Source organism: Scardinius erythrophthalmus (genome assembly GCF_964197995.2).
Source record: "Scardinius erythrophthalmus genome assembly, chromosome: 8".
NCBI classification, from domain to species: domain Eukaryota; kingdom Metazoa; phylum Chordata; class Actinopteri; order Cypriniformes; family Leuciscidae; genus Scardinius; species Scardinius erythrophthalmus.
The window spans coordinates 15,247,638-15,259,630 of record NC_138228.1 but is presented as its reverse complement, the minus strand read 5'-3'; the positions used below and the strand labels follow the sequence as shown (position 1 = coordinate 15,259,630).

Below are 11,993 nucleotides of genomic sequence, written 5' to 3'. Positions count from 1 at the left end.
AGTCATCTCCTGATGACCGTTCCTGTCAAAGTCCATCTGAAACGCAGATTCGGGCCATCTGAAAGCCTTTACGACACTTGTTTATTGAACCTTGACATTGACAGGTCTGCAAAATAAGTTTCCTTCCTCCATTAGAGGAGGACGAGAGCGATTAGGTTGTCTACGTGTGGGCCTCGCCAACCGCTGAATGACAATCTGTGTATATGTCTGCTCAGCTATGACTTTACTCACTGCTCTGGGACATATGGGGTATGTAAATAGGGCAAAGTTGAAGGAATGGATGTGAAGACTGCAAAAGCTTTGAAGGTTCTTCCTTCCTAGAACTCTGTGGGAAGAGAGCGCTGCACCACATCCAGGAACATGCTTAGATCTCAAACCCAAAGATGTGAAAATCTTTTTCTGATGTCTCAGTCTCCCTCAGAGCTGGGGACACAGCGTATATACAGCACAGATAATGGAATCTAAAGGTCAGGCCATTCGAAATTACACCAGTCCTATCTAATAGGCATTTAGGGAACCGTCAGAACTGGAGATTGACATTAAAATGTAATGATAAGGAGGAATGGTGATGATGATTCTGGGCTTGACTAAGTTATGAATTCTCTAAGCGTCTATTCCTTCACTTGAACTGAATGAAACGTCATTTTTTTCAAAAATTACAGTTAAAGGCACAGTATGTAATTTTCGCCACTAGAGGTCGCATATTCAAAAGTGTGGCTTGATGACACTGCGAAGGCGCGTTAGATGATGGGAGTTGTCGTCTTCACCTCCACTACCGATGGAAATCAATCCGACGGGACTCACAAATCACGTTCATGGATGAGGTAATGAAATATAACCGTTACGTTTGTTCACATGTTTTTTAATTCTATTGAATTAGCCGCAAGTAACGCAATGTTTAATGCTAAATTACTACTCATACATGTCACTTTATTTGTCGAATTAAATGGCGGGGTAATGCAGCGCAGTTTTACATTTTCAAAACAATCATCTTAAAAGTACTTTTGAACGTACTCACAGCATTTGCAATACTGTATTTAATTACACTGCCATACACTTATTCACCAGACTTGTCAAACAGACACCGAAATTGATCCTCATTTTATTTCTCCTCTTGTCCAAAACTCGTCACGTTTACGTTTCTTGGAGATATCTTTGGCGACAGAACCTGCTGTAACGATAATGAATAATTGTAGTCCATGACTACTGTGCAGAACAACAACAGAGTGGCCTGCTGGATGCTGCAGCTACTACTTCCATATTTCTTTCATGAGACTCACTGTGTTGCCAAGGTTTCTATGGCAGTAAAAGTGGATACAAGGTGTTCACAAGCATATAACACAGTATTCAATGTCCCAATACAAAACAGATGACGGATACATTATTCATTCCTGTAAATTACAGAAAAGCATGGAGATTGACAACCTTATTCAATTAGACTGTGTCTAACCCCATTAGCAGAATGATCAGTGGTGTTGGGAAGAGAGAAAGTGAGAATGAGAGTAAAAAAAGTCAAAAAGAAGAACAAAGACAGTCAGGGGGGAAAATAGAGAGGCATGTGGTTTAACTCTAGTTCTGAACTGAAAGCCTAGAGTGCGATCAGGAGACTTATTTGGCAATGCAGATAATTAACAAACCTCTCTGGTAACAGTTTACTTTAAGCCTGTATGTAATACATTATAAAAAGCATTCATAAGGCATAATATGGTTCACTTCACATCCTGACAGGGCTTATTTTGGGATAATGACTATCCGGCTGTACAATATCCTGATTTTTACACAGCTACTCGCTGAATAAATAAATAAAAGGACATGAAATGTTAATTTGGCTGAAATGATTGTTTTATGTGAGAAGAAAGAGACGGCAGACCAATACAAGAGACATAAAACTAGCACAGTCATGTAGGAAACTGTAAATTGACTTGGGAAACAGTCGAATATTCAGATTAGTGTGCATTTTGCAAAAATAATTGTATAACGCAGAATGATTTTATTCATACCTCATATCTACTTAATGTGCTTTAATGCAATTTCGTATGCATTACACACTAACACATAACTATGAAACGTTATTACAATGCATACTATTATTGTGGTTAAAATGATTCACAAGACCATGCAGTTGATTATAAAGTATACTATTTTTAATGCATTGAGAATACCTTAAATGAATGCATTATACTTTTTCTACATGCAACAGGTCTGGTAGAGTGTTTTTTACACTTCAGGAATGTAAAAGTGTGTAGGTGTGGCATAACTCACGCTCAGAAGCAGGCACTTGTTTTCCTTGATGGCGCCCAGGCATCCGAGGAAGCCCGTCACCATGACGATGGCGCCTATGGCGATGACCATGTTGGCAGCAGAGAGGGAAGGGAAGGAGGGGGAGAAGGTGGCGAAGCTGCCTTGAGACACAGACAGCCAGATTCCAACTCCCAGCAGCCCACAGCCACACAACTGCAGAGAGAAACAACAGATTATGAGATATTGATGCATTCAGGAACATCGATTCAGCGAGAAAGCTGTCGTTCTGAAAAACATCATTCATTATGCACCACAAAAATGAACTGAAACGTAGCTTTCCATCCCATGCAGACGTTCGTCGAAGTCTACAGAGGTCCAATGGAAGAAATAATCAGCTGAGTAGTACAGTGAATTACAAAACTGTTTTCCATGCCAATAGGTTCCACTAGGGGGCGCACACACCATGCAAACTTTGTCCCTTGAGGGCCACACCGTCATTTTTTGATGAAACACAGACTGTCCATTGACATTTGTGTGTAGACAAGAGTCCAGCTGCGTGACTGCTTTGGCATATTTGTAGTATTCAAAGGGGTTTCTGATTGACAACGCTGAGAGGAGAGGCTGTTTTCCTCATCAATCTGTGATAAGGGCAGGAAGGAACGACTGACATTTCCTTCGCTGTTATTGGAATATCCAAAGCAATCACCTCGTGAATAAGGAATCGCACCCAGCACTGATAAACTGGCGGGCGCCACACGGCAAATCAAAAAGCATCAAGAGTGTCTTCCAAGTGTGAAAGCGTTTGTCGCTAAAGTGTTAGCATGTTCGACAACTGACTAGCGGCACAACGGCAATTAAAGCAAACCAGACCATTTTTTTAGTTGAAGTAAATAATTCATCGCTTTTGTATACGCTCTCATTCGCTTTCAAGCATAAACGGACGGTTAACTGCCTGACAATGCCTTCCAGATTGAAGCAGCAAAGGGATTTGGGTAAGAGACTGAATAAAACAAATTCCATCAGTCATGGTGGTTGAAATTATCAGCACGCTCTTCTGCCGAGAACCTTTCCCACCACGGGCGTGATAAAGAACTCTGTGAGAGACAGAGCCTGTGTGTATCTCACACTTGGCAGGTTAAAAGTGGGTGCTGTTGCTCTGTTTGGTGAGAGAGCACTTTAGCCTGAGGGAGAGGGCCATTTTTAATGCCCTGGGTGGTGAGAAACGGCACTGCACTAATGTAACATGGAGAACGCGATGTATCAATGTCCACTGTGTGAAGCAGCAAATTGTAAAATAACCTGAGTGGAAGCAGCCTCTATAAACCTTAAAGTAGATTACTTTTTTATTTTGATGCTATTGAAAGTGAGATTGTGAGGGATATCAACACAGATCATGATACATATGTTCAATTCAATACAATGTGATGGATCACGATTTCATAATTGGACGAAAATGGGAGCAAATCTGTGTTGTTGGTTTCAATTTCTCTCGTGCAGTTTGCATCACTTTTGTCCAGACTACACTGCAAGATGTGAATCACACATACATATGTGTTCAAAAATGTGAAAAAACATCAATGCAAAGAATCAAGATATATTGTGTGATTGTATCAGAACAACCCTTTGAGAATGATTCCATTTACCTTATTAATAATTAAATTTTTTATTACATACTACTAGTTAAAAGTTTGGGGTCGATACGATTTTTTTAAATAAGTATTTTATGTTCACCAAGGCTGCATTTATTTGAACAAAAATGACAGTAAAAACAGTAATATTGTGAAATATTCTTTAAAATAATTATTTTCTATTTGAATATGTTTGAAAAATGTAATTTATACCTGTAATGACAAAGCTGAATTTTCAGCATCATTACTCCAGTCTTCAATGTCACATGATCCTTCAGAAATCATTCTAACATGCGGATTTGGTGCTCATGAAACATTTTACTACCAATTTACTACAAATGTAAAAAAAACTTTGCTTTATATTGTTTGGAAACCACAACACTTTTGTTTCACTATTCTTTGTGAATATAAAGTAAAAAACAAAAAACAAACAAAATTGATTTTATTGTAACATTGCACATGTCTTTGTCCCTTTTGATCAATTTAATGCATTATTAAAAATAATAATTTAATATATACAGTAAATATATATATATATATTTTTTTTTGATAAAAATAAATTAAATGAAATAAAATGACTATAATAATAATAATAAAATAATATAGCACTTTTCTAAGCTCAAGGTCACTTTACAACTAAATTTACAACATCCAGATAAATACAGGGTAAAACCAAATTTTTTACAAATATTTGTATATTTATATAAAAATATAAAATATAATAAAGAGAACATTCTTCAAAATCCAGTAATTTCCAAATGGATAAAACACTGTCCTACATTTTTCCCCTTTATTCCCCCCACATTAAATATTCTGTTTCACTTGATACATTATGTTGCAACAATATACCACAAAGCTCATTTGCATTTGAAAAATGTGCAAATTTATCACTAGAAGTTTGCCGGAGCTCTATATTTCTGTATGGGAATGCACAATTGAGGGTTAAGCTAACAAACTAATCTACATTTAACAACACCGTTTTTCAAATCACTAAGCCATTTCGTGTCCATCCATCATGCAGAATTTATATGTGTAACAGTGACTGAAGGTCATTAGCATTGGCATGGTCCTACAGCCTCAGCACTGCTTAAAACATCCTCAAACGTTTATGGAGTCAGAGCACGCATGGAAACATCGACCATGCTGCTTACCGGCCCCTGCGACCATCCTTCAGGCAATTTCAACTCATTTACCTTATTTGTAAAACCTCTCCTGTGATTGAAACGGGAGCCTGTACCATCACATAAAAAAAAAATCGAGGAAGAAGCAGAGGTGAAACGCAGGGGCAGAATGTGAGAGAACACATTAGAGGGGGGAAAAAGACAGGGGTCGAGGTGTAGCGTTGAGAGAAAGACAGTAAAAAGTGCCCTCGGCTCTACGGCAAAGTCCTGAAAGCCCAGGAAAAAGACGTGAGTGCCTCATAATGGTGCATTAGCAGTGTTGAGTGTGTGCCTCAACACATAAATAGAGGCTTTGTTCTTCTCAAATGAGTCTCAGATGAAAAAAAAGGATGAGAGAAAGAGAGACTGGAAGATTTGGGCATCCTGCTTCAGTTTCTGTCTTGTTTTGGACCAACTCACTGGACAGACTTAATAATTTAACACCCAACTGAGCTTAGCATTTCAAGAATCTTTTCTTGGCTCTTCGGTTTAGTATTTTTTAGGCTCTCTTTAAAAAAAACACAGAGAAAGACGTCAGAAAATCAATGACACTGTGTATTTTAAAGATGTCAAATCTCTTGCGTTGAAAAAAAGTGGAAAGTCGTGTGAGGAAACCAAAAGAAAAGCAGGGAGAGAACATCTAATTTAAAAAAAAATATTAAGGGGAAATTACCTGTTACACTTCTGTTGAACTGTTGACAGAAATATTTCAAACACAGACTCTCAGGCTACTATATTTAGAGTAATATTCATGAATATGTGAAATGGAGATTCCCTTAACCTCCTGATCTGCTTAAAACAGCTTCAGTTGTTTACCCAGCAGCCCTTTTAGTGTGGACAGTTAAACTACATCAAAATTACATTATTTGTATAAAGTATGTAGGGTACAACGGGGCTAAAGGCGCACCGGGGTAAAAGGCGCATTTTACTTTTTACTAGATTGCTCAAAAATTCAGCTCAGCCCTTTTCTTAACAACTGCTTTTGATGATGCACGTGGAAATTTGGCTGATCGCAAACAGCAATCAAAGTTGATTCTGCGCTAATTTGATCTAATATTTAATGTTTTTTAAAATGTTGCAGATGTATGTATCAAAGGAGAATCGATCAAATTATTGACTATATTTTGAGACAAAGGTCTTGTTAATGATTTTGAGTTTTGTTCAAGGTAATCAAAGCAACAGTTTTTCGATAACGGAACAATTTGAAAAAGTATGGTATTTGGGGTAAAAGGCACGATAACTGACATGATAATAAATAGCTGGCGGATTTTCCATTTGTTGACATGGCGGTTAGATTAAAATGGTAAATATCATATATTAAGTTCGGTGTCCACTTTAGCGATAATCACCATCATATTTAAAAATATGCTATTAATCATAATAATAAAATGTCATTTTTATTTGTTACTACTGTAAATCTATATTAAATTATTATGGGTCTCATCCAATGCTTTCAGAACCTTTACTTTTTTATATTTTTCTGTATTTTTAAAATAAACATTTCAATGATAGCATATTTATTGAACAAAAATGGATTCTTTTATTTATCAAAATGAGCTGAACATAGTACAAACGTTATTAAAATGATTATTTTGAGTGTTAACTTAGCATTATTAAAAACATTATTTTAGGTAAATTATTTGCATCAATGCTTTGTGCCTTTTACCCCGAGTGTGGGGCAAAAGGACCACCTTGTCCCCTCATACATTTATAAGATTTTTAAACAATCAAACTACTTTTATAATATATTTTCACACAAAATCTCTTGCTTCATCAATGTTCAATAAAAACATAAATATTTTTTTCTGCAATCATACACTACGGGAGCAGAGAAAAGCAATTTTTTCTTAAGGTGTGCCTTTAGCCCCGTTGTACCATATATGTGCAATACTGTATATGCCCTTGTTTTTCACATAGACAGTATGTTGTTTATGGCATATATTCATGAGGAAACTGAATCTTATAATTTCCATAAGAATGAGTGACTGCTGTATTGGAGATGGAGGTGTCAGTCACAATTCAAGCTAAAGCTGGAGGCTCTGACACCGCTTCAACGCTGCCTTAGCGCTGGTATTTCACTGCATCTTAGACCTCTGAATATGTGTGGGGGAAGCATTGCATCTCACTGTCAAAGCAAAATTTTCAACAGATGCGCTTCACTGGATTAGAAGCAACATGCAAAATGTGCCTAAGTATATCAATGTGCTTCAAGGTTCGAGTGGATGTGGACGTTTGGGCGCTCTATATGGCGAGTGTTTGTTTTAAAAGCACTGCTATATTTACAGCGGCACAACTCTTAACGCTAAGCTGTTGCTGGAGTTGAAAGGCAACATGGCAGTTTGCAGACTCCCAAGTAAACAAAGTGTCTCGGAAAGGACATTTATCATGGGAAGCCTGTCTCACAATGCCGTATCCAACTTGCTGTGCCTTAAGCAGAGCCCCTGAGGAATAAACACTGGATGGTTAAACACACTGCCTTTCACCTCACATTTCCCACAGGATGGAGAGAACACAGAGTGTGTAATTTTAAAAAGGTGAGGTATGGTAGATGGTTCTGAAAGTTTGTTTAGGAGGACAGCATCTTGTCAAAGAACATGAAGGTCGGAGATGTTCTCCGAACATCGTCTTCTCGGAGAGACGACTCAGTTCGACTGGATAAATGGGTATTGCAAAGAGGCACGTAGCTTAAACTCAAGGTCAGTGTAATTGAAACTATGGAACGAGTTCTTCAGGAAAGCTGAGGAGCTGAGCAAGAACCTTATCCCATCACTTTGACCACTTTATCAACTGCAGCAGAAACCTGCTCACTCACACGCAGTCATGCAACTTGAATCTTATTGCAGTCCAGTGATGGACGTGACTCACGCGCCCTGCAGAATGCGAGTCGCCTATATGTCCACTGAGAGAGAGCGATTGACCTTTTCATGCTCTGCCTCAGAAGGGGGTCAAAATGTGTTTGTCCAGCAAACCAGCGTTAATGAGAGGTTATATCACTCTGGCCCACTCGACTTCACGATTTATTAAGACACAGAAGCCCTGGAGTAACTCAAAACGCTATGCATGTGCGTTTTTGAAGGACATTAAAGCAATGTTCCAGGCTCAAAAAAAGTTAAACTTGCTGTGACATGCTGTTGTTTATCAAAGAAAATAATCTGTTGCAGTCAATTTATTACAATTTAATTAAAAAATGAAAAATATATATATAAATAAATAAATAAATCAAACAATTTTAAGTTAAAATGTCTTTGAATTAATACAATTTTTCATCTTTTAAGTATCTGTTTTCTTCATTAATTCATTTTAAATGGACCTGTGGTGCGACAGCTGATTTTTAGAAAGTACAAATATTTCATGTGATATGAGGTCATAAAAGCTGCATGAGTAATAACAAAATAATTCTATAACTAAAAAAATTAATAAAGAATATAATAAAATAATTAGTAAAATGCAGTTTAAAATAGGAGCATATCACACCGCAGGACAAGTCAACTGACATTAGTCACAGCAGCTTTTGATAGAGCTTAACTTGTATTTAACCCGGAACATTTTCAAGTAGATGGTGGCTTTAAAAATGGTTTAAGACAGAGTTCATGGATGGCATACTGACGAAGATTAGAGAAACCAAGACATATAAAGTTGGTAAGTACAGAAAAGGAAAAATCTCATTCAACACATATCGATTAGCATTCTTTCGCTTTAAACGAATGTGTTTATTTTCTCAGATGTGGAGCATTAATAACCTTCTTCATAAGAGGGTGATAAAAAGAAATAGAGGGTGAGATAGAGAAATAGAGAGAGGTTTAGAAAAATGAAGAGAGTTTCACCGCCCCGGGGGTTGCGGGCCTATCTTTAAGAAGCCAGTTAGTCGTCATTGATTTTACACTAAAATAAAACAGTCTATTATAATGAAGACAAAAAGGCTGGTATGCACTCAGGACCAGGAGGGAAATGATACCCCATTACTGAGCGGCCCTATACTGCTTAAATGACCGCTGGCCCTTTATTGCTGGAATAGACTGCAGAAAGTCCCTTGCATCAGGTAATAGCTTTAAATCACATTAATAGGTGTAAGTATACTGTCTGTACAGAAAGAACCAAGTCCTGTAATGTCTCAGTGATAACTGGGATACTGAATTAACTTGATATGATATCAATGCAAGAGATTTGAGACATTCAAACATGTCTTTGATACCATGAGTAGGTAAGATGGAGCATATGATGTGATGAAACTGTCCTAAAAGAGCGATCAATCTCTGCCTTTCATTTGTTAAGCCACTGCCATCCATCTCAGAGAACGTCATGAACGGATACTAATAAGAAGCCAAGTCTAAATAATCAAATCTCACATCTGAGCAGATAGACAAAACAGATTTAGCTTGAGAGGATGAGATCTAAACAACTTCCAGCCATTTATCTTCTACAATAGCAAAGCTTCCCACAGATTTCTAAACAGTCATACAGAGGGGTCTTGCATTAGAAAATAAAAATGTTCAATGAGCTTAATTAAATTGCAGAAAGGTTTTTATACAAGGAAATTGAGCCTTTTCCAAAAATGTATAGTATAAATAAATTATAAAATAGAACATTATATGAATAATATTACTGCTTGTTCTACCACATAAAACCATTACTACTGATAATGTCTAGTGATAATATTTTGTAGCATACAAGAAATAATATTTAATTTAGTAGAGAATTACAATTAAACAATATGAACAGATGATAATTAAAAGATGCTAAAAATGTTTGCACACAATTAAATTTGTTGACAAATTAAGTTGACAAAATGTTGCATTAGCTTATTATTTTGAGTGTGTGGCAGTGTGTTCCAGATTGTTATATACACACACACACACACACACACACACACACACACACACACACACACACACACACACACACACACACACACACACACACACACACACACACACACACACACACACACACACACATACAGTAGAGCATGGTGCTAGCAACACCAAGGTGTTGTGTTCGATTTCCTGGGAATGCATGAACTGTTTGCCTATACCTTCAATTCATTGTAAGTCTCTTTAGATAAAAGCGTCTGCCAAATGCATAAACATAAATGTAAATAAAATATTAAACTATCTGAATGGGTCAGAATTTGCTATGCTCTAAATTAAGAGCTAGTCAAACACTTTTCAAGAAGGTTCCCAGAGGTGAAATTCTCAGGTCAATCAGAACGGATCATAACTTGAAACTTTCAATTTAAAATATAATTGACCGAACAAGCCCAAACCTACAGATAACAAAGCCAAGAATGATGGGTCCAAATTGCTGCTCTTCAGAGGGTCGCCTGCAGCTTCTTTGGGCAATTATTGGAGAATTAATGAGCACCATAACATCCTGTCGTCTCAGTCATGATGAAAGTTGTGACTGTTCTCTGCTTTCCAGCCTAGACAACTTGATCTGTCTCTCTTGGCTCCCTACATGAGTGGTTTTAGTAAACTAATAAAAAAACGAAAAACAGCTGTAAACAGTCATGACAAATTCACATTGTCTTTGCTTTCCACTAAACCCCCCGTTGCTTCCACAAAGCACAGTTTGTCCCCCCACGGTGAAGAAAAGAGTCGGGTCTTCCATCGCAGTGTCTCAAAGACAAGCTTGACGGTGAATAATGCAGCTGAACTGTGGGGAAAACGTACCGCTGAAGAGAATCAGTAGTGAGCCTTAAAAGCCCACAGATGCACTGTAGAAGATTAAACAGGAATACTTACAGTTTAAAGTTTCATACAGGAGTGAAATTACATGTCACGACGACAGAAAATTGCTGTGTGCCATTTTTAAACATAAAAAAAAAAACAGTTTGAGTGTTTTTGTGTATGTATTCAATGACATGGATATGATTTGCACAAACCAACTTGGGCAATGTGATGTTTTTCTGACACAAACAGAATATTTAACGAGAAAGACTGTAGCGACGCCAGTTTCATTGAAGCTTGGTGCCAGCTTGGTGCTTTCGACATTTATCTTGAATCTCACATCTGACATTAAATGGGCTCAACGACTCAAAATCAATCAGAACATCCCTGCCTATCAGCAGCCGGCTCTCTCAGCTGACACCTGCCACCACAACTCACTTTCTCACAGTGGAGGATGAGAAGGAAAGGGAATTGGAGCAGGAGGGGGGGAAAACTATTAGATACCGTTGGCTAATTTGTGCTGCTCTGCTCCACTGATTTCTAGCAGCTCAACAGAATACTTACGAGGACTACAGGCTCTTTAATTATGGATCGAATTTAGGATCGAGTAGATGAATATAGAAGCTGAGCGATTAAGGAAAACATACAGATCCACTAACCGTCAATGGAAGCTCAAAATCATTTTTTTCTGCTATACACTACCATTCAGAAGTTTGGGGTCAGTAAGATTTTTTTTAAATACATAAATCAATTTTTAAATGGTTATTTCTAGAGACGCACAATACGATTTACTAATGTTCAAAATGTGACGTCAGTAAGATTTTTTTTTTTAAAGAGGTTAATATAAATTCAGCAAGGATGTATTAAATTGACAGTAAAGACATTTATAAAGTTACAAAAGACTGATATTCAAAGAAAAATGTATCAGAGTTTCCATATAAATATTAAGCACAACTGTTTTCAACATTGCTAATAATAAGAAATGTTCTTAAGCACCAAATAAGCATTTGAGAATGATTTCTGAAGGATCATGTGACATTAATGACTTAAAGACATTAAAGACAGCTAAAATAAAGCTTTGCAATCACAGGATTAAATTATATTTTACAATATTAAAAAAGAAAACAGATATTTTAAATTGTAATATTTCAAAATATTACAGTTTTAACACATTTTTTTAATCAAATAAATAAAGTCTTGGTAAGCGTAAGATAATTCTTATAAAATCAATAAAAAAATCTTACCGACCGAACACTTTTGAACGGTAGTGTGCATCAAATGACTATCAAAACAATCCT

At 36.9% G+C, this 11,993-nt stretch overlaps 1 protein-coding gene across 1 annotated transcript in view; it reads right to left on the bottom strand.

The window, feature by feature from the left end:
- Positions 1-11,993, bottom strand: part of tspan9a (tetraspanin 9a) — a 90,554-nt gene that overhangs the window by 21,618 nt on the left and 56,943 nt on the right. Inside the window, exon 2 of the mRNA XM_081373239.1 lies at positions 2,224-2,454. Coding sequence (XP_081229365.1) covers positions 2,224-2,454 — 231 coding nt within the window. The remainder of the gene's footprint in view (positions 1-2,223; positions 2,455-11,993) is intronic.